The 22213-nt window shown below is 37.7% G+C and overlaps 1 protein-coding gene and 1 long non-coding RNA gene across 12 annotated transcripts in view; one reads left to right on the forward strand and one right to left on the reverse strand.

Moving 5' to 3' along the window:
• The window catches only part of LOC105082918 (uncharacterized), a 456837-nt gene that overhangs the window by 129166 nt on the left and 305458 nt on the right, over positions 1-22213 (forward strand). For 6 of the 11 annotated variants that reach the window (XR_012508218.1, XR_012508219.1, XR_012508217.1 and 3 more), the window contains exons 8-9: positions 10963-11118; positions 21230-21303. This is a non-coding gene — a long non-coding RNA (uncharacterized LOC105082918). Of the gene's footprint in view, positions 1-3691; positions 3801-6278; positions 6455-10962; positions 11119-17925; positions 18011-20276; positions 20352-21229; positions 21689-22213 lie in introns of those variants that run through there. The other 5 variants (XR_012508216.1, XR_012508225.1, XR_012508226.1 and 2 more) reach the window with 5 other exon arrangements.
• The window catches only part of COL1A2 (collagen type I alpha 2 chain), a 35214-nt gene that overhangs the window by 6254 nt on the left and 6747 nt on the right, over positions 1-22213 (reverse strand). The window contains exons 7-41 of the mRNA XM_010972601.3: positions 19470-19514; positions 19330-19383; positions 19187-19240; positions 18830-18883; positions 18375-18428; positions 17794-17847; positions 16219-16263; positions 15872-15925; positions 15727-15771; positions 15298-15351; positions 14689-14787; positions 14515-14559; positions 14309-14407; positions 13797-13850; positions 13530-13637; positions 13115-13168; positions 12783-12881; positions 11814-11867; positions 11255-11353; positions 10815-10868; positions 10265-10318; positions 10060-10113; positions 9740-9793; positions 8715-8759; positions 7431-7529; positions 6165-6272; positions 5443-5496; positions 4458-4511; positions 3691-3744; positions 3542-3595; positions 3339-3446; positions 2923-2976; positions 1999-2052; positions 836-997; positions 9-116 (exon numbers count right to left, since the gene is read on the reverse strand). Of these exons, the coding sequence (XP_010970903.1) occupies positions 9-116; positions 836-997; positions 1999-2052; positions 2923-2976; positions 3339-3446; positions 3542-3595; positions 3691-3744; positions 4458-4511; positions 5443-5496; positions 6165-6272; positions 7431-7529; positions 8715-8759; positions 9740-9793; positions 10060-10113; positions 10265-10318; positions 10815-10868; positions 11255-11353; positions 11814-11867; positions 12783-12881; positions 13115-13168; positions 13530-13637; positions 13797-13850; positions 14309-14407; positions 14515-14559; positions 14689-14787; positions 15298-15351; positions 15727-15771; positions 15872-15925; positions 16219-16263; positions 17794-17847; positions 18375-18428; positions 18830-18883; positions 19187-19240; positions 19330-19383; positions 19470-19514 (2394 nt within the window). The remainder of the gene's footprint in view (positions 1-8; positions 117-835; positions 998-1998; positions 2053-2922; positions 2977-3338; positions 3447-3541; positions 3596-3690; positions 3745-4457; positions 4512-5442; positions 5497-6164; positions 6273-7430; positions 7530-8714; positions 8760-9739; positions 9794-10059; positions 10114-10264; positions 10319-10814; positions 10869-11254; positions 11354-11813; positions 11868-12782; positions 12882-13114; positions 13169-13529; positions 13638-13796; positions 13851-14308; positions 14408-14514; positions 14560-14688; positions 14788-15297; positions 15352-15726; positions 15772-15871; positions 15926-16218; positions 16264-17793; positions 17848-18374; positions 18429-18829; positions 18884-19186; positions 19241-19329; positions 19384-19469; positions 19515-22213) is intronic.

Here is a 22213-nt window from a genome sequence, read left to right on the forward strand (position 1 = left end):
ACACTCACCACAGCTCCAGCAACACCTGGTAGACCACGTTCACCTCTTGAGCCTGGGAGACCCAGAAAACCAGGAGCACCAAGAAGACCTTGAGGACCTGGGGTGCCAGGAGGTCCCTGAACAAGTACAAAAATACTGAGTCTTACTGATAAGACCTTTGGTGATAACACAGGTTTGCTTGAGGATTCTGAGAATGAGTTTACTCTCAGTTTAGAAAAGGCTAGTGGCCTCATTAGTAGGACACATCTTTGGCTATTTTTTCTCTAGTGAAGACAGTGAATTTACATCTTTGTACCTGGTTTCTCCTTGAGACCAGTGGAGAAACATTTAAAAATATGTGGTTGGGATTAATGAAAGCATCTTGGAGTGAGGGAATAGAGGTTTTATAGAGTTTATGCTGGGAAGCAAATTTTGACATTGGCTTCTAACTGAACCAGGTCTAGTAAAGTCACATTTCAGAGTAGGAATAATCCTGGACAATGCATGTTTAAAAAATTTGTAGTTTACTGAGATTGACTAGTTTACAGTAGGATGACCACAGCAAGAGATTCTGTTTTAATCCCAGAACCAGTAAAGAATCCTCAATAGCTTAAAGGGCTCTTTTGATAAAACAGTTCCCTCAGTTATTGTCACCCCCATCTGTCTTCTGAGATGCCTTCTGAGCATCTGCTGAAGCCATAACACCTCAGTATCTGTCAGATTTCCTGGCTCCGTTGAGCTCTACTTGAGAGCCTACAACACTCGTCAACAAATACATGCCACTTGAAGATTTGTATAAAGGCTTTGTTTTAATTCAACACAAGGCTTTAAGAGAGAGGAGTTTGAAATCACTTACAGCAGTACCAGCCTCTCCAGATGGACCCTTCTCACCAGCAAAGCCAGGGGGGCCAGAGGCACCTGTTTCTCCAGCTCGACCAACTGGACCTTGGTCACCACGAGGCCCCCGAAGTCCTTCTTTACCAGCAGGACCAGGCGGCCCAGGGGGGCCAGAGATACCCTGTGAGCAAATGTACAAGGTCATTACTTTGTGTTAATCATCATGGACCTGGACGAGAACAGCTAAAGTTCTAAATATTAAGGTGCAAATAGTTTGCAGCAACAAAATGATATCCTGGTCATCTTGGAGAAATGTTTAGACCTTTTAACAATCTTTTCTTGGACAAACAAGCAACTTTCATCTTCCTTCTCCTGAGGCTGTAATAAAGTGAACAGCTGAGGCAGAGGCTATGGCAAATGCCTGTGAGAAAAAGCAGTGCTATGCACCAGTCACCTGGCATATTGGAATCACAGCTATGTATGTAGAGTTATAAGAGTTAGCTGTAAATGAAGGGGACTTTGGATTTTGGAAGACTCTGCTTGTTCCTTTTTGAAGAAAGCTAATACAGGCGTTCTGTTCATAATTGAGGAACCACATATGCTCTCAACTAGGTTTAATTAAATGCCTACAGGGAATGAAGATTTTTCTGTTATGAACCTGTGAAAGGATTCCAAGAAATCAACATCTTTGCTATTTTTTTCCCTGAAACCTTAACTGGAAGACTTAATCCTTGATAATTAATTAAATTCTCTTGAGTCCTGACAGAAGAGTCTGAATGAGAATTAAATTAGAGGCCAAACCACCTTTAAATTCAGGAACAATTATACTTTAACAACAGAGGCAGAATGTTGGCCATAAAGGGTAATTCGATAAAGCAATATCTGATATGTGACTAAAACCGTTCAGTTTTTTTATTTTTAACAAAGAGACCATGCCCCTAAACGAGGATAAGAGGACTTGTGTTCACATGACTAAAACCCTCTTAAACTGATATTATAAAATATAATTTGTGATGACTTTTGCCTAAATGATTCAGAAAAACTGATTTCAGATTAGGAAAGTAATAGCAAAATATTAGTAGCATGTTTCTCATAGAGAGTTTCTTATCAGTTTCGGACTAGAGACCAGGTCTTTTGACTAGAGAAAATAAATGAAGACACGTTTTGAAGTGATTTACTTACAGAGGGTCCAGGAGGACCAGTCCGTCCAGCAGCACCAGGGAAACCAGTAGCACCCTAAGAACGAAGCACATTAAAATTCCACAGTCAGCACCAACTCCAGGAATTTGGGCAAGATGAAAATTTCTCTTTTGGCAATTCCTCAATACATGTGACCAAAGATGGACCAAAGAGTAGGTAGTGGCATCCTCATATAGGGTATTCTATAACCAGACCTTCAAAGACCCTCCATCTCTACACATCTTTCTGACTGGCATGCCCCAAGTTGCGGTGCCCACATTTTTCATTAAGGCTCTGATAGTCCTTTCTGAAATGCAAACACATTACCTGATGGTTGTAAAAGCAAAAAGATAAAACACTATACCATTACACATTGATATGTATATGTTCATAACTCTTAACCACCTGGCTGGGTGCTAAGGGAATGGACACCAAAGAAGAAATTTTGTTTACAGAGGAAGGTGCAACAAAAGACCAAGGGTATTAATTGCTGTCCAATGAGAGAAGGAAGGAGGGAGCAGAGTTCATTCCTGGGGAGCTTTGGATCTCTAGGGAGTCAGTGTGATAGCACTGGACACCAAGGGAAAGGACTTGGTCAGGCAGAAGAAAGGGGGCATCAACAAAAGGATAAAAAGTATCAAAAAAATATTTTACTTATTTCATAATTAAACCACCTAAGGTTAACTTTGGTTGTTATCGCAAGTGAAGTGGTAGCAACATACAGTACACTAAGTTCTGGCAGGGATTAAGTAACATTCCATGAACTTGCCCTTAACTTCAGTATCAGAATTTCACTGAATAGAGTTAGTTTGAATCTCAAGACTCTCCTTATTATAGTCCAAACTACCAGAAATTTCCAAACTTTCAAGTTGTCCCTAATAGATCCTGAAGAAAGAAAAATGATCAGAATCTGTTGTAAATACTCACAGGGGGGCCGCCATCACCACGACTTCCAGCAGGACCAGGGGGGCCATTTGGACCCTAAATGGAAACAAAAAAAGATGGAGTCAAATCACAAAACAATCCTTATAAATGTTACTCTTTTCTTCAAAGGGATCATTCCTATGTGTATTAGAAGCAAATCTAGACATTAAAAATGATTATATCTCTGTTATATAATCAAATGTCCTTACTCCAGTATTACCACCATCATGGGTTTATCAAAGAAGTGAAATAAGACAATATTTATAAAACTTATATTATGTGTAAAGCTGCATGCAAATGTTAACTCTTATTTTAAAAATCATCTTCTATCCAGTATGTTCCTGATTGATTTATGTTGAGTTATAAGGTTTCACGGGTAACTGCACAGGCTGTGTTGCCTACCAGTGAATTCAACTTACAGATGGGCCAGCAGCTCCAACAGGGCCTGTGGGACCAACAGGGCCATTTTCACCCTTGGGCCCTTTGGTTCCTCTCTCTCCTTTAGCACCAGGTTGACCAGCAGCACCCTGTTGGAGATGAACAGTTGTAGTTCAGGTATTCCAACTCACTCTGAGTGCTAATTTGGGTTTTCTGAGATTAACCTTTATTCCATGATACTCACAGCAGGACCAGCAAATCCATTGGGGCCAGCGGGACCAACCTCACCACGTTCACCCTAGGCAGGAGAAGGGATTTTGAAATGTCTTAGCAATCAGATTCATCAACATCTAAAAGCTATGAGTGTCCAAAATGACCCAGGTTTCTACTTACAGGGCTACCACGAGGACCAGCAGGACCAGCAGCACCAGCAGGACCAGCTTCACCCTATAAGGGAACCAAAAATGAGTTTGCTAATGTGACTCACATAGATGCTGAAAGAGGTAGGAGGGAGAGGGAACAGAGGTAGACAGTGGGCTCTTGTCAGAGTTTGCGGTTGCATCCGAAGAGATAACTAATTCACATCTGACAGAGTAAAAGGAAATGGATCCTTACTCTGCTTAATGTTGTATTCATTTTAGGGGTTGAAGCAGTATTGGTCATACACTTTCAAAAATGCTGTAAGTCAGTGCCCACAATACCAAGAGGAGGACATCTTAATTTTTAGATGGACACAGGGCTGACCGATTTGCTGCAATCTGTGCAATACAATAAATATGGTCTATTTTATGTAGATTGTTCAATGTGAAAGGGGCACACCATATATTTTATTGATTTTGTTTTTTTAACAATTGAAGGCTTTGAGAAGGCTCAGTGCTTTAGGATACTGTTAATGGGCAACCCCAAAAGACTTTAAAACAAATGATGGGGATTAAAGTATCGATGAGATACCTGGCACATCTATAGGAAGGGAAAGAGAACTTCAGACACACAGCTTGTGTTCCCTGCTGCCCCATCATAACAGATAGGTTTTTAAATAAGTGGGCTTTATACCAAGCCATAAAAATGAATTGCTGGGGCTCTTTGGGGCCAGGGTGGCCGAAAATTTTAGATACTGATATTGGCTCAGAGAGTTGCAACTCAGTGAAATGCATGCTTACCCGGTCTCCATTGGCTCCAGCAGGACCAGGGGCACCTACAGCACCAGGGGCACCCTAGTACCAAGAAGGAAACGAGTCTTCTTATAACATCCCCATACCATCAAAAGTGACTCTTGCCTCTTCCCTTTGCTGTGCTTATGCAGTGACTGAACACTTTCACTGGATATTCTGGGTGGACATCAAGAAAGCCTTTGAAGCATTTCAGTCCTCATTATCAAGACTATTAACAGCAACTCTCAGCATGAGAGTACCCTAGTGGTGAAGGTTTTGGAAATGTCTAAGTCATGGCAGATTAGGAACTGGGGAAATCTGAACTCTGTGCTCTTGTAAAAATTTGCTGGATAGTAGCAAATGAATAGCCTTGCTTAGAACCATTAGGACTGTGTGACTCAGAGAAAGGGCTATTATGAATGTGCCACCGGGAGTTAACAGCAACTGAGGGAGAGGTGAGAAGAACCAAAGTAGCTTAGAGCCAGGAAGAGCCATGCTGCAAAGATTCTAGGTAGGATTATTTTATCTTTATGGGGTTATTGTTGGCATCTCCATGGCATTAACAGTTAATCTTTGGGGCTACTCTTTGAGTCATAAATTCTTAGAGTGTACATTTGAAAAAATAGGACCTTGTTAAGAGGTTCTGGCTTCTTAAAATGTAAGAGTTACTGTTTTTCCTAAAGCCCTATAATAAACAATCATTTAATGTTCTATTAAACCTAGAGATTTTGAATTGTAGTTTGTACTTGGTATATAGATAACACTAAGGAAGGTAGAAAATTCAGGCTATGATTTTCAAGGGAATAAGTCCTATTGAATTTTTCTTTTGAAACACGTAAAATGATGGTATATTATTTTAATGAAATATTCTTTTACTAAACTGAACCCTTCTTTTGTCAGTTAGATTTTGGAAAGCTTCCCAACTCAAACTGAGTGAAATGTAAAAACAAACAAAAGACCCAACAATCTTAAGTATAAACAGAATTCTACTCACACGAGCACCATCTCTGCCTGGGCTACCAACGTCACCTCTGAGACCAGTTTCACCCTGGAAGTATAAAGCAAGAGCAACTTTTTGTTTCCCAATCAAAATTTTCAATCAAAATTAATCTGAAGTGTTTTTATAGAAGATGCTATAATACCTTTATAATACCTTTAGTAATGTCTTGATTCCCTACCATTCTATAAGATGTTGAATGAGGAAAAAAATAAGGAAAAAATAATTCAAGGCCTTTTCCAGATTAGTGTTAAATATTCTCTTCTAATTTCCGTACACTCTCCTGAAGCATAATCAAGCAAGGTACAGATTCATGTGGACAGAATCATAAGGCAACATCACAATGGGCTTCAGTGCCTGATCACTCTTACGGCATAACTAATGCAGCAGCACGGTTGACAGCTGTTCAATATAGCTTCTTCCCATTAATTAGGGCAGGCTAGGCATTATTGTTAGTGGCATTAAAATGAGCCTCATGTATTACTCAACACCATCTGTTTGCGTGAAATTCCATGGTAGCAAGGAATTTTGCCAGATTAGTGAGTTTAGAAATGCGTAGGTGCTAGGTAGCAGAGGGAAATGTGTATAGATAGATATCAAAATGCTACCAGACCACCTGCCAAGAATTGTAAAAGAAAAAAAAGAGGTCAGCCTTGTGCAGCCTTCTTTGCTAGTGTTCATCAACAATATGTATTAAGGTCCAACACAGAAAAGGGTACCTTTTCTCCCTTGCCTCCAGGTATGCCAGCAGCACCCCTCTCTCCTGGGAGTCCACTAGGACCAGATGGACCAGCAGTGCCTGGAGCACCAAGCACACCAGGTTCACCCTTGAATCAAACACATGTGAAATCAATTATTTCAGTGGTAAAAGAAGAAAATGAAGAGTCAAACTCTTGAAGGATTCCAATTTAAACATTTAATAGAAAGAATTCTTGCCTGCTTAGAGATACAAAGGAGGTGTACTGAAAGGAGGCAGACTATAACAGACGGAGATGCTGTTAATGACAAGGTAACTAAAGAGAAGAGGATAGTGATAGTGGGTGGCTATGATTTTTCTGTAACCTACTCCCATCCTCTTAAGGCAGGCAAGGAAAAGAAGAGGGTAGGACAATGGGAGGCGAAGAGTGAAAAATGTTTGCCCACAAACATTTCTCAAGGTTAAGTCTCTTAGCCCAGACAGGAAATGTGGAAAGAGATCTCATCAATTGGGGAGATGTTTGTATTTTAATCTTCTCAAGGGTGGGGACTATAGCTTCCATTTTTCTATAAAACCTTACAATTCCACATGCTTAAAACCTGTTGACTAGCTTCTGAGATAAAACCTTTTGAAAGTACTTTCTCACAGAACCAATATTTCATTTCTTCTTTTCTCCCTCTTCCTTCTTTTTCAAATTTTTCCAATATCCTTCCATATACCAAAATAGCTTTTTATAGCTAATCTTTATATTGTTTTCCCTTAACGGTAAGAATCAGAAGTCATATAGGTTGCCTTCTCTTTATTGTGGTTAATCTATTTTTCAGAAACGTATTATTCCATCTATTTTAAGATTAAACCACAGATTCTGTTCTGAAACACAAGTTTTCAGGCTTATATTTTTGGGGTGAATGTACTGTCCAATTAATTTTTGTCATCATGAATTTTCTTATAAAAATGTGGGCTACTTTTTGAAATTTTATTCTGTGAAGTAGGATGTTGGGGAGGTAAAAGTTTATTCTCTAAAAACAGTGTCCAAATGTACATAATGTTTCTAGATTAGGACAAAAATATAAACAGTATGGTGAGAAAAGAGTGAAAACCCATACTAATTCATTTATGTATATAGAGCACTAGGGTTTTGCTTCTTTTGGAGTAATTCAGATTGTCATTTACTGAGATGGAAACCATCACAAAACTGAAAGTAAATTAAAAAACGGAGAAACAATTCATTTACTATTGTAAAGGATTTACCTATTCTAGAGTATACTGGGCTAACGTAAAGGTTTACCTTGTTGCCATCAGGCCCTGGGGGTCCAGAAGGACCTCGGCTTCCAATAGGACCAGCAGGACCGGCAGCACCACTTTCACCTGGGGGACCGCGCTCCCCCTGCACAAAAGGGATAAGAAAAGTGTTGTGCATTTGTCGCTTTCAGAGATACGTTTTACACATCAGAGTTCACACTTGTTTAGGTTTTGAATCCCGGTTCTGCCATTTATTAGCAAAATATAATTATTTTTCCTTAATTTCTGTACTAGTAAAATGAAGGGATGGGATGAGATAATCTCTAAAGTCTTATTCAGCTCTAATGTTCTGTGGCTACAACTCCAAAATTTGTTGCTTCTGGAGTATAATATTCAACTTTTGGAATTCATTTCCTTTTTTGGGGGGGGGGTCTTTTTTTGTGATAGATCCGTAGGTAAAAATAGTTGCTAGTTATGCATAGTGTTCAAAGGGAAAGATTACATAATTTTAGATGAATAGCAATGGCAGGTGTAAATAAGATTAGATATTCCTATATAAGTGCTCTCTTTTTACAGTTGCATGCAATAGTGATGTAACAAGTATTATAGTTAACATAGAATATATATATGAAAATGTGTGTGTATTTGTATATGTCTGTCAACTTATCAATCTATATAAACATCTCCCAATTCACATGTAAATATCACTACAACATGGCATTCTGTGGTCCAGAATATTTAACATGTAAGTCCACACTGCAGCTGTTTCAAAGGCCCTTGTTATGACTTGGTTTTATGGTGCTATGTTTCTATGACACTAAATTTGAGTACCCTCACTATATGGTAACTAGCCATATAAAGGATACTTTAGGGGCCAGCTAATCATTCCAGTTATTCTAATGATAACAGACAAACTACAACAATTTTTTAAAAATAAAAGTAGGCTCACGATTTAAACTTTTAGACTTTGCACACCAACACACATTACAAAAATGGACTTTATATCTAATTAGATACTACTTTTCTTTAGCTCAGGTCAAGCTACTGTCATAAATATATCATACTTGTCTATATAAATCACTGAATATAATACATATATTAGTTCATTTATGTTTCTTATAACCATGTGGTTTTTGAATAAGAAATATGAGCAATTAAATTTAAAAAGCTACCATTAATTTAGAAATCAAATGTTCCCTACAGATTATGTTTGACTACAGAAGAGTGTCAGGAACTTGTTGCAAGACCATCAGTAGTCTTTATAGGAGAAAGCACTACTTCTTTTAAAAGACACATTGCCAGAAGTTTATGAGCGTTAAGTAGCACTTACTCTTGAACCAGCAGGACCAGGCAGACCAAATTCACCAGGGATACCCTAAGAAAAAAATGAGAATAAATCAAGTGTGAAATTAATGCGTGTTCTTTAAATCCACCTATGATTATGATATTTAGAAAAGTTTTGAAAGCGTGAAACAAAGCCATGTGGGTCTACCTACATGAGTGTATAAGTACATAGGCTGTTAGGAACAAGAGAATTTTCATCAGTGTGTGAAACGTTACAAAAAGTGAGAATTCCACTGATGTTAAAGATATATCTGTCCTAGAATCTGGTATCAGAAAATTTTAGTTTCTCATTATTTAGTTTATTGCTTTTAAAAAAGTAACAAAACAGACCATCTCCTTTGATAATATGATAAAATGATGAACAATATCAGACATTGCCTATTTTTATTTATATAACAGACTGCTTTCTTAATAGAAATGCTCATATTCTGCACATTACCTAGTTAATTGTATACCCAAGTGTATCTCCTTTATTACTGACCAGCTGTCTCCTTAATGTGCCCCACTGTTGACAAAGGAGACCAGGCCACAGAATGTAACTGAATTGAGGCACATTCATCACAATTACAGAGAAAATGACTCAGAACTCATGCCCTTATTGTGGATAGCAGTGTCATGTCTGAATGCCAAGAAAAACATTAAAAGCAATTTTTCAGGATCTAGTTTGATAGAAAATCAGTACATTTACTTTTTCACTATGGAGAGGGAAATAATTTGTACCTTAACATTACCAAGAACAATACAAAAACTAAGGCTATTAAATGGCATGTTCATTATATATTTTACTTCCATAAGGTGGTGTTTCATTCAGTCCTTAAAACAAAGTAATTTTGAATGAAAATGAATAACTTGGTTCATTCTCTCTGTCAGTACCAACATATGTAGAACACTATCATTAATATATGAAATATGAAGTTTTCTTTTGCATATTTATAACTGCACTGTGGTAGGGTGTTAAACAGGGGGTAAGTCCTAAGTTTAGGTGAATTTACTATCACTTGTTTTACTCACCCTTTCTCCTGGTTTGCCAACTTCACCAGCTGTCCCTGCAGGGCCAGGCAGACCCTAGATGAAAAACACACAAATCTCAATCTTATGATTATGTTTGGGTGATTTACTAATGATTGGCTTTTTGGGAGAACTAATATCAACATAATCACTAAGTATTGTGTGTTATTAAAACAAAACACAAAAGTTTGCCTTAAAAAAAAAGTATCCTTTTTTGTTTCAGTTCTGAAATCATGTTCTGTGTGGTGAGGGCAAGTGCTATAGCAATTTACAGCTGGATAGTTTGACCAAAGGCAGTAGTCTGTATGTTTTAGTTGACTTACCTGGAAGCCTGGAGGCCCAGCGGGACCCTGTTCACCTTTCCCACCTTGCACACCCTGAAAGTGATAGGAAAGATAACATAAATAGAGATATATGCTACTATTGCTGTCCTGCTACATAAATTTTGGACTGGAAAAGAGATGGTCATTTTTGTGGGACTAGATTCAGTTTAGGGCAGAAAAGAACAAGAGTGGGAGAAATACTCACCTGTGGTCCAGGAGGTCCCTGAGCACCATTGTTTCCGTCAGGACCTGGAGCACCCTAAAATGTTTAATGGAAAGACTGAGAGTTACCTGTGACTCAGACAATTTAAAATGTCTCAAAGCCTACCTCATGTGTTACTTCCTCAAAGCAAAGCTTGTCATTTTAGCATGAATTAAACTCAGTGTGGGTACCCTGCCAAGGTCCAAATACTACCTATCCACTTTTAATATGGCTCATGGGAAGCCCATGGATGGAAGGCAATTTATGAAGGCCAGAGGATGCTACTAGCATATTTATACCTTTTAATCACAAAATGAATTAAATAAAAACCAAATGCATCCATTAATATTTTTGACTTAGTATACATTCTGATTTGTTATAAATCACTGCCTTGTAAGTGTGGCTTTAAAAAAAGGAAATTTTGTGATGACAGAAGGACCCTTGGGGATGCCATTTTAGAAAGAATGTGATGGAATTATATCAAATGGCCTCAGAAGATGTATATCCTATATGAATACTATGTGGATAGGTCTGCAAGGAAGTTAGCACATACCCGAGCACCAGCAAGACCAGCATGACCTTTTTCACCATTTTTGCCAGGCTCACCCTATAATAAACATAAAAGAAAAACATACATTTAATGTCAAATTAACCATGACAATTTTTAAATGTTAATTTCTTGCTTTTTTTTTTTTTTGGAGATTCCTAGACCTTGACTTCTGTTGTCTAAGGCATGATCCATCATCACACAGCAACATGTAGAATAAAGTACACTTGTGTCTGTGGGAGTGTTATGACTCAGGATGTGGATTTTCAGCAGGAGTACAATGATACATTGGAGGTCAACTTTTAATGAGGTAAGTGGCTTGCAATTTTCTTCTGTTGAAAGGAACCCCTCTGAGGTGGAGTGGACTGAAGCGGGAGTGAAATAATAGAGTTTTGGCAAAATGAGGCAAAAAGTGCTAAAGGAGAGGAGGCTGTGGTGATTCTTACAGTGGGGCCTTTGGGTCCAGGGAATCCGATGTTGCCAGGCTCTCCTCTTGCTCCGGCTGGGCCAATTGGTCCAGGCCTGCCATCAATACCAGGGAGGCCCTGAAATAAGAGTTTATTTAAAGTTCACTCAGTTCACTAGGGTCTCACAGCCTCCAGCTTGTGATGCTGCCATGGAATAAAACAGAATCATTTTCTGAATGCATAGAGCTTCCTGTATAAAGTGTCAATAAATTCTGAGTCCATTTTCCTTTTCTAAATAGGATGTCAGTACACACACAGCCAAGTCATTTCATATGCACACAATTCCCTCTTTCTGCTCTCTTTTCATACCCTTGTCACCCTCTTCAATTTTCCCATCATGTTTTTCTTTTTCCTTCTCTCCTTTCACTTCTGTGTTCATTTGGACTCTGTAATTGAAGTCTATTACTTTTCATTCCCAGATATGTGTGTGGCTGATACTTATTTTCAACATGTTAATATATAAATAAACTACAGAAGAGACTTGATAAGGGTGCAACAAGCGACCTTGAAAATGTAATGGAAAATGAGCAATACTTACCACAGGACCTTCTTTACCAGCTGGGCCAACATTTCCAGGGGAGCCAGGAAAACCCTATAAAACAAATAAGGATGCTTTCATATTGGCACTTTAACACAAATATTCAAGGTTCCAATTCATTAAAATCTCACAAAAGCACTTTTCTTTCCTACTTTTTGTTTGTTGCCTGGGGCAAATTATTAGGGGTATTAGCCACTAGCTGGTAGGTGTGAAAAGATCTCTGAAATCTTTCTCCTTTCTATTTTTCATGCCTTTCCTTTTATTGAATTTTAGTGCAACTGATCCATTTAAAGATATCTCATGAAACTGTCGAGCAGTATACTATATGGGCAAAATGTATCATATTATTTACCTTATAATAGAAAACCAAATACTTTCAGTAAGCAATTTTCAAAGTGGATTTTTTTTATTGCTATATTTGGTGTCTTTATTACTTGTCTATGGTACAATTACAATGATACTCATCCAAAAGAGTTAACAGAGGCAAAAAATTGCTCTATTGCTATGGATTAGAGTGTCTACAGATCTAAAGGTCATTTCTCCATAGCTAGTGTGTTGCTGAATACATTACAGCACTTTGTGATTGCTGGGAAAATGATTCGCTTATGAATCTAATAAACTGATAATGTATAGTCCTAATACGTTTCATGAACACCTTATATAAAACTCATAAATTGAGATAAAAGATTCATACTGATAGGAGAACCAACCTAATTTGGATATATTAAAATGAATTTATTCTTCAGAAAACCTCATAGCCATTGTATCTGGTAATAAAAATGAAATTTATGGGCTAACCAAATTTGTCAGAATATCTACTGGGTTTTGATAAATTAAAAAGCAAACCATCAGCAAGTCTAGTAACAAATTAACTTTTGATGTTTTATTGTTGTCTTCAAATATTAATCATCCTTTTAAAAAAGGAAACAGTGCCAGATGTGTCTTGCTCAGAATCAGTCTGAAACTTACTCGGGGTCCCATGAGGCCAGGCTCTCCAGGGCGACCAGAATCTCCACTGGGACCTCGCACACCAGCAGGGCCAGTTGCACCACGACTACCAGCAGGGCCCTATTAAAAAGAAAGGGGAAAGGAATATATGTATGTATATGCATGACTGGTACATTGTGCTGTACACCAGAAATTGACACATTGTAATTGACTGTACTTCAACAAAAAAAAATTTTTTTTAAAAAAACAAAAAACAAAGAAAGAAAGGGGAGGGAAGGAAGCCAGAGTGAATGGCACACCCACCACCAGAAGCATCAAGTTCCTTCCCAGGAAATGGGTAATGGACAACTTACCATGACACCAGCTCTGCCATCAGCTCCAGGAAGACCACGAGAACCAGGATTTCCCTGTAAGAAAGTACATGAAACGGAAGAAAATTGAAGAAGATCCTTAAATCAGGTAGGGCAGAATTTATTGAAACATGGCATGCATGCAAGAAATCTTGATCCCCTTAAGGGGGAGATACATTTACAAACCAAGCCAAAAAAATTCATCCAAACACCGAAGGAATGTGTAGGGGAAACATTCTGCGAAAGTAGGTCAACCAGATCAATTTTATAACATATCAAATTGAGAGTCAGTGATTTAACAAAGCAGATGGAAGGCAGATGCTTCCTTCATCTAGAAAAAGTACTCAGTGATTCTGACCAATTCCCAATGAAGGGGTGCCTCTGGCGTGTCTGGGCGTCAAGAGCATCTGGAACCTACTCTCAGCCCAGGAGGTCCTGCGGGGCCAGGGGATCCAACTTCACCAGTGGGGCCTCTCTTTCCTTCTTCACCACTGGGACCAGGAGGACCTTGGGGCCCAGCAGCGCCCTATTTAATGAAAGAAAACAAAAGAAGGGGACACAGGAAAAATAAAATTTATGTTCATATCCAGCTAGAGAAAAAGTAATAACTTAAAAAAGTGAAAGTATAACTTTTTGGATTGAAAAAGTGGTAACTCCATAAAATTGTGATTATAGAACTACTTACGGGCTCGCCCTTGTTGCCACCCTCTCCCTTGGAACCAGCCGGACCAGGCTCACCCTAGGGTCCAATACAAAACAATGGTCAGGTGACAAACATTTGACTCAACTCTCTCATAGATAAACATTGGGAACTATTTATGGTTCAAGGTAAAGAGAGCTCCAATTCTCTAAGAAATGTGCTCAGTTCATATTTAAATGACTTATAGGGGAATGATCTTGGTTGAAAGGACAAGACTGATATTATAGAAATGTGCCCCATTGACCTTTGGGCAATGTTCTAGGATAGCAGGAGGGGTGTGTCTGTGTGTGTGTGTGTGTGTGTAATGGAGAGAGAGAGAGAGAGAGAGAAAGAGAATACATACATGTGCATGAACTTACAGAAGAAATGAAATACAAACTAAAAATGCAAAGGAAGAAATGAGAATGATAAAATGACAAGAGGAAGTCTAAATGGGGGTGAAGTGATGGTAGAGCTGATTTTTCAGGATGATGAAAGCATCAGCCAAGACCACTTACAACAAGTCCTCTGGCACCAGTAGCACCAGCAGCACCAGTAGGGCCAGGAATACCACGGGGTCCAGGGAGGCCAGGAGCCCCAGCAACACCGGGCAGACCCTGGGAAAGAAATGCAGCATGGACCATCATGAGGCAATTGGCAGGAGAGACAGCATTCATTAAAATGCCTTTAAAACCACAGCAGCCCATTTTAGCCATATACTCACGGCAGCACCCTTAGCACCAGTAAGGCCATTGGCTCCAGGGTTGCCCTGTGAGAAAAAGGAAGGAAGAAGGATTTAAGTTCCTAGGGAGTATTTCTGTTCTTCTTTGACCCCCTACCTTCACTGTTTTTTTTCCCTTCCTTCCACTCAATGAGGTTAATGACAATGATTACTTACAGGAGGTCCAACAGGGCCAGAAACACCTGGAAGACCCACTTCACCACGGGGACCCGCAGGACCAGCAGGACCAGGGTTACCAACAGGTCCAAGTTCACCCTAAAAGAGGGAATGACGCTGAGGCATTAGTAAATAATGAAACAGCATGTCTCTGTTTTTAGGTCACCAAGTTTTATGAAATGTCTTCAGAATTGCAATAATTTCCCTTATCTGGTTTTGTACCACAAGATTTGGATTTGTGTTCCTATTTTCCTGGCCTGGTTCTGCCATTGTGGCTACCATTGCTATCTTCAGCTACCTCTGTCTCTCCAGGGTGGAGACTCGGTTCTCAGCTAGTCAGTCTCAACTAACTTGGAAATATATCCCAGAGGGGCCCTGTGAATCTATTTCTATGTTGCCGTCTATAGCCTTGCTCATAGTGTTCAGGTACAGAGAGACCATCTATTTCAAGCTCAGAGTTGAGAAAACTGGTCATTCTATATCCATTTTGAAGGAGGGATTACTTAAACTACCTGTTCTGTAATTATCTATCTGCAAACACAGCCCCTATCTTTCACATCACAATAAAAAGTTTATCAAGGTAATGACAATGGTCATTAGTGTGTTTACCTTGGGACCAGGAGCACCTGGGAAGCCTGGAGGGCCAGCAGACCCAATGGGACCCTGAAATCAAAGTAGAAGGTGGTAAGGGATTTCTTCCCAGTAAATTAACAACACAACAACAACAGAAGATTGAAATGGCTTAGAGTGGCTTGATCTTACTTAATGTTGGCAAAGAGAAAACTGACAGCTAGTCTGTTGTCATTAGTATCTTATCAAAGGGAAGACATTCCAGGTACACAAGGTGAGGTAGATTTTACTTTATATGGCAATTATAAGCCTCAGGGATAGCAGTTCTTATAAATAGAACCTTCAAATCACCTTGTAGAATGTTTGTAAGGTGTCTAAAATTGTATTATTTCATAGGGAATTAATAAAGAAGATAGCTTGCATCCCACACTCTCAACCCCTTCCAAATACTTCAGTGTCAAAACTTACAGCAGGACCCACAGGACCCACACTTCCATCACTTCCACGGGCACCCTATGAAGAAAATAAATGTAAAAAGTCAAGTGGAAAGTTATATAGTACATATTAGAAGATTTTAAAAAAGAATAAAATGAACAAAAGTGGAAGCACTCACAGCTGGGCCAGGGGCACCAACACGTCCCCTCTCTCCAGGAAGACCACGAGCTCCCTAGAAGCAAAAATATTTCCAATGAAATCCAGAATACTAATTTAAGAAAAAGTTACAGGCATCATTTGCTTTGTCCACTTTCCAACATGTGCAAGAATCCAGTAGAAATAAATAGGTCTTGTTCTAATTCCAACTAAAAGATAATGGATTTCAGTTAAGTATGCAGAAGGCTGTTAGAAAAATATCAAAGAATACAATGCCAAGGGAAATGGTAATTAGCGATAACATTAAAGAAGTTCCAGATTGCAAAGAGTGTACACATTTTAATTTACAATAAAGTGATCAATACTTACTGTTTGACCTGGAGTTCCATTTTCCCCAGGTGCACCAGGTTCACCCTACATGGAAAGGAAGGATAGAGTTTGTGTCATTATATACATTGATTTTTTTTTCTGATTGGGTAATTTTTGCCCTATTACTTCAACTTTAATCATTCATATATTTTTGTAATATTTCTTATATATTTTCTCAATTGTGCCAATTACATAAATTAAAAGGAATTTATAAAATACGGGGTTTTAATTAGATAATACTAAATATCACAGTACTAGGAGATGTGGCTGAGTGTTATTTACCCTTTCCCCAATTTCCCCTTCAATATCGGTTAGACTAGGCTTATATATTAGGAATGATAACATAAAGAGTGATGAAAGAGGATAAATTACTTTCAACATAACTATATTATATTTACCCTCTTTAAAGTTATTTTGAACACTAAATGTTTTCATTTTTATAAAATACGCATGAACATACAAAGTTTCATATTTTTTAGAGATGTCTTACTTATTTCCAATCTATGTGCTTTTTATCTTGAGTAAAAACCATGTTGGTGGTGGCAGGGGCGCAATTTAATACAGTGGCACATGACAAAGAAGTTTCCTTCAAGATAATCTAACTTAGACATAGAAGAAACCTCGTTTGTGAGACCATTTAAGGACCCTTCATTTCTCGAATTGTATACAAAGTGTATTCTTTGGGAGTAAGCACTAAAGCAGGTGTCAGGAATTCTAGCCTATGCCCTTCTAACCACTAGATTTGTGACTCTGGGCAAGTCACTTGCTTTCTCTAAGCCTCAGTTTCCCTTATCTGCAAAATGAGTCTCCAAAGCTCCTTGCAGCTCTAACATTTTATGATGCTGTGATTAGTAGTCTGAGCTACTATAGTAGGCTCTAGGGAGAATGAGTTTGACCTTATCCGTTTGTGTGGCAGCTGGAAAGTTAGAACAGATTCTCCATATTCATGTTCATTTCTGGTCCCGCTAGTATTCGTTACTCATTAATTTGTAATTACGTTGGTATTCACTTTAATATCACATTATCTCCTTAATAGGAGAGAGAACATTTCATAGTTGAAAACGCTGTCAGAGAAGAGCCCAGCCAAGAGATAACACACTTCTGAGACTTTAATTACCTAATTAAAATTTTTTTGAGTGTGCACAGATAAATCACAGGAAAGAGGTTGAAAAGCGTATTGTGACATGAATGTACCTATCTAATTAGCACATGGCAAAGGAGAATTTACAGTTTAAAATAACATAGTGTTCCTAATATCTGATTATGTGTTTATTTACTTTTATTTTGGCTGCAGAGATTGACTGAAATTGTAGGAGGAAAGGAAATGGAGGAAGAAACTATTGACATTATTTTTATTGCAATTGTTTAATAGATACTGAATTAAGTAAATATTATTAATACTTGGCATTTTGTTACAGAATCCCATAGTCCTCACCATTAAGGAATATGAAGTATTGAAGAGGAAATAAGATGCTCTTCAGAATATGAGTAGCCTTTAGTAAAATATACTTTCTGATGGTGCTGGGGAATTATAGTCAATGGTTTTAAAAACAATGCTTCTACTTTAGTATTTACCTTCACACCTGGAGCACCAGGTTGTCCCTTCAATCCGTCCAAACCATTATGACCCTGAAAGGCAAATCCTTATTATTAAAATGTTGTTCCACTATAGTGCTTGGTCAACTCAAACATCTTGTATCTTTGCAGTTATCTCCCAGGTTAATTTTGTGGCTGCTATAGTTGAGTGGAGTCTTAGTGCCCGGCTCTGGGCGAACTCCTTCTGTTGCCCTAGGTAAGTCATTGAACCTCCCTGCACTTGAAAGTGAAGGATATAGGACTAAATGCACTCTCACATACTTTACATCTTTAATAATTTTATGATTTTCAGAGGGTTGTAAATACCCTTTATGTTATACCCATTTTATACAATTTTCTCTGTAGGGATCCTTGTTTCTTGGAAGCTATGACAAGACTAAAAAAAAAACTACACTTTACTTTCCAGCCATCTTACTCTTGAATTCTCTTTCCACTCTCGCAAATTCCAGGAATTTGGAAGCAAGTATGTGTCACCCAACAGTTTAAATATAGTTTAGTTTTTTAATAAAAGTAATTAGCATTTTCTATTTTCTCTCCTGTGGGTAAAAAATTTTGCTTACCCTAATGCCCTTGAAGCCAGGAAGTCCAGGGGTTCCAGGGAAACCACGAGCACCCTTAAAAAGAAACACAGAAGACAAGTAATGCTTTTGTTCTAAATGAAAAGACAAAGTGTTTCTTCTCGTCAAAGTCCAAGCTTGGAATGAAAGACTAGTATGTTTAAGCAAGAGCTGCAAATTAACTTGCTCTAATTTGACTAACTAATTCTATGGCATTTGTAGGAAACACAGTTTAGTTGTTTACAATATACTTGTTGTCGTTAATGTTATATTATTTGCATTAATGAAAACTGTATGCATTTTTAACTAGGCTCCTTTATTTGTCAGGTGCCTTCAATGAGTGTTGTATAAGTATGCAGACATCTACGTTGCCACTTAGACTGATTCTAGTTTTACCAGCTATCTTATATATGAGAGGCCTCTGACGTTTGGACATACACTATTGTAAAAAATCTCACCTGTGGTCCAACAACTCCTCTCTCACCAGGTCGTCCGGCTTTTCCAGGGTGACCCTAAATGAAAGCATCATAGGGTAAATTTTTTCCTGGTAACTATCAGATGAAGGGGACATCTTGGTTTTCACAATAGGGGAAAAGGCATCATATAAATATGTCGATCAAAAATATATTTAATTAACAATTATATTTCCTTATTACAATCAAATTAATATTTCATTAAAATATTATTTTCTAGATGGGGAGAATTATACCAGACATATTCAGCTTTTGGCAGAATACTTCATTTGAATCTAGAAATTCCCATTGAGGCAGGAGTATTTAAATGGCATTTGGAAATGCTTAAGAGTAAATACTTACATCCTCACCAGCCTTGCCAGGAGGGCCAGGTGGACCACGAGCACCTGCAGGACCCTAGGAAGATGGGAGACCCATCATTTTGTTAATGCTATGTTAATAGACTTCTTGAAAAAAATTTATCAGGAAAGGGGGAAAGTACTCACAGTTTGACCAGGTTCACCAGGCTCACCAGCAGGTCCTTGGAAACCTTGAGGGCCCTAAGGAAAAACAGTGTGTCACACTCCAAGGCTTTATTTAATTCCGTCTTTTTATATAAGGGAGATTACAAACTTCCCATACTTACAGGGGCTCCAGCTGCACCAGGAGGGCCTCTAGGTCCCATCAAACCCTGTAAAGAGGACAGGTATAGTTAGCACTGACAGGTTGTCATGGCCTTGGTTTGGGTTAGGCAGGGCTAGCTTAGTAGTGCCATAGACATTTTGTGATGGACAAATTAAAAGAATTGTCCTGGTTTTATTTCATGATTTTTGTTCCTCCCAAGGAGGCATTTAGGGATGAAAGTTTCCTCCACTCTTTTTCTGCCTTTGCTTCCGCCTTTTCTCCTAATCCAAATCAGAACTCAGTTGGATGGGGTGGCCACAAGTTCCTTAGAGTTTTGCACAACTAGGCATATTGAGATTGCTCTAATTCAATGAAGTGACTCAGTCTTTGCATAGAATATACAACTGCTGTCCACGCAGTTGATGAAGCATTTCCATTTGGATTCCCTTGGAATCCATATCTCCTCAAAGCATACTTAGCTAAGGAATTGATATTTTTATTGCCACAAGGGGCATACATTGAAAAGGATCAAAAGTCTTTATTAATGATTAGAAGGAGGTTTGTTATAACCTTATAGCTCCTTAAAGGGCTATTGGTGACTGATGAAAATGTCAAACAAAAATGGGTGTAGTGAAGGGTGAAGAAAAAATAAAATATTACAGAAATATCCTACTGGAAGAATCTATTATATGCTACTATTATTGAAAATATGGCCCAAAGGACAGCAGATTTTTCTCCCCTTTGTTCTTCATTCTGTAGCACAAGAAATAGAGTAAAACAGTGTTCCTAGTTTGCGAACCAAATACTCTTTCTTGACTTCCCTTTGCAGTAATCAGTTCCTGTGCAAGCTCTTCAGGAAAGGTCATTTCTCTAATGTGGAAAATATTGCACAGACAAGTATCAGGTAATTTGTTTATAACCTATCAACCACGGGGACTTGGCAGTCAAGTCTGCCCCACTGTATTAAGGCCTAAGTGAAATAATACGGATTTTATTAAAAAGCACATCTTAATTATAAGGATTATTTTTTTTTGGTTTTGGAAATTGCTTCAACATAAAACTGTCACTTTTCAATCAAAATAATATTTTTAGGTATACATTAGAAATATTTTCTTTGACATCATGAATTTTTAATTATATTTATTCATTTTTCCATGCATTTGTAACAATTTCATTTACATAAAAGGTAGTTTATTTTGTGGAGGCTGTGAGATGGATGATGATTACTCATTAATTCAGAGAAGAACCCTGTGGGGTTTTATAGTTACTGATTTTCCAACACGGAAAATTATTTTGATATTTTATTGCTGCCTATCTTTCCTATTTGTGAAACACATATCTGTTGATTACGTATGTCTGTGAATGTGTATGGATGTGTGCAAGCTTAAATTATATTTCACTGATATTTAAAAGTAAAACACTCTGCTTTATGCCCCCCAGAGAGATGTTCCAAAGTGAGGGGAATCTGAAATCCATATTAATTTTCTGGTCTTATGTAGGCTTTTAAAAAATTTTATTAATGTTTTACTTTTTTTCCTTTTTAGCTTCTTCTTGAGATATAGGTACTGCTTTAAAACTGACTAATGTCCGGCGTTAGCTGGAGTGGCTAATTTCAAATATCCAATATAAACAAAGCCAAAAGAAAATCTCTACTTCTTCATTTCAGATATGAATGTTTTAAATTACCAGGCAAAATCAGGAAATTGGAAATCATCAATTAAAAGCATATTACCTCTCAAGAGAAAGTTATAATTTACAGAAAATATTGTCTTGCCCTTACAGTGTATTAGCTTATTGTGGACCATTACCTCCAGCAAAACATCTTTTGAAGACAGAGCACTGAATGCATTGTCCAGGTAAAATTTATTATTTTAAAGACTATGTTAACTTTGGGCAGATAAATATCTTTGAAAACAATTAATTAAAATCACTAAATTATGTGTGGGTGTGTATTAAACTGTAGTGTTTAATCAACTTACTGTTTTTACTTCCAGCAATTTTCCCCTCTATATTATACACACTAGAATGTATTTTGCATGCTCATAGCAGTTTTTTACCCCTAACACATCTCACTAATGCTTGTAAGATGGTTCACTTGTTAAAGATAGTCATATCATCACAGTCATATTCTCTCCTATAATGATTTAAAATTAAACTTTAAGAAAAGGAATTTTTATCAACATGGATAAAAAGAAGCATTTCCTATATCGTGAATTACTTTGAGGGAGGGTGACAATATGTTATATTCACTGCTATATCCCAAATGCATAATAGTTTGGGTCTCATCGAAGACACCTGATAAATACTTGTTGAATAAAGTAATGTTTTATTCAAGTGCTAGATACATGTGCCATGATGTCATTGAATATCAGACATCTTGCCTGGCAGTTAGTCCTGGTTCTGTCATTAACCACATGCATGACCTTGGGATAGAGCTTAAATTCTACCTAGAAAATGAACGGGCTACACTAGAATTTGCTGATTCTTAAAAATTCTAGGCAATGTTAAAGGATGTAAAAAGAATAATCAGAGTGATCATGCTTCTGAATTAAACTGATTTACCTAAGTTATGGTTATTGTGTCCAGAGATTATTCCTTAGATATAAATATCTGATTTATCCTAAGGAGGCATGTTTGTAGAGAAATTGAACTCCCTAACGTAGGCTTAGATTTTTATAGATTTGAATACAAAGAGAGTTGCTACTTTTATCTAAGTATTGAATGTTAACCTAGGTAGCTAAATAAACGGCAATGTGAAATTTAATA

The sequence above is a fragment of the Camelus bactrianus genome, chromosome 7 (assembly GCF_048773025.1).
Source record: "Camelus bactrianus isolate YW-2024 breed Bactrian camel chromosome 7, ASM4877302v1, whole genome shotgun sequence".
NCBI classification, from domain to species: Eukaryota; Metazoa; Chordata; class Mammalia; order Artiodactyla; family Camelidae; genus Camelus; species Camelus bactrianus.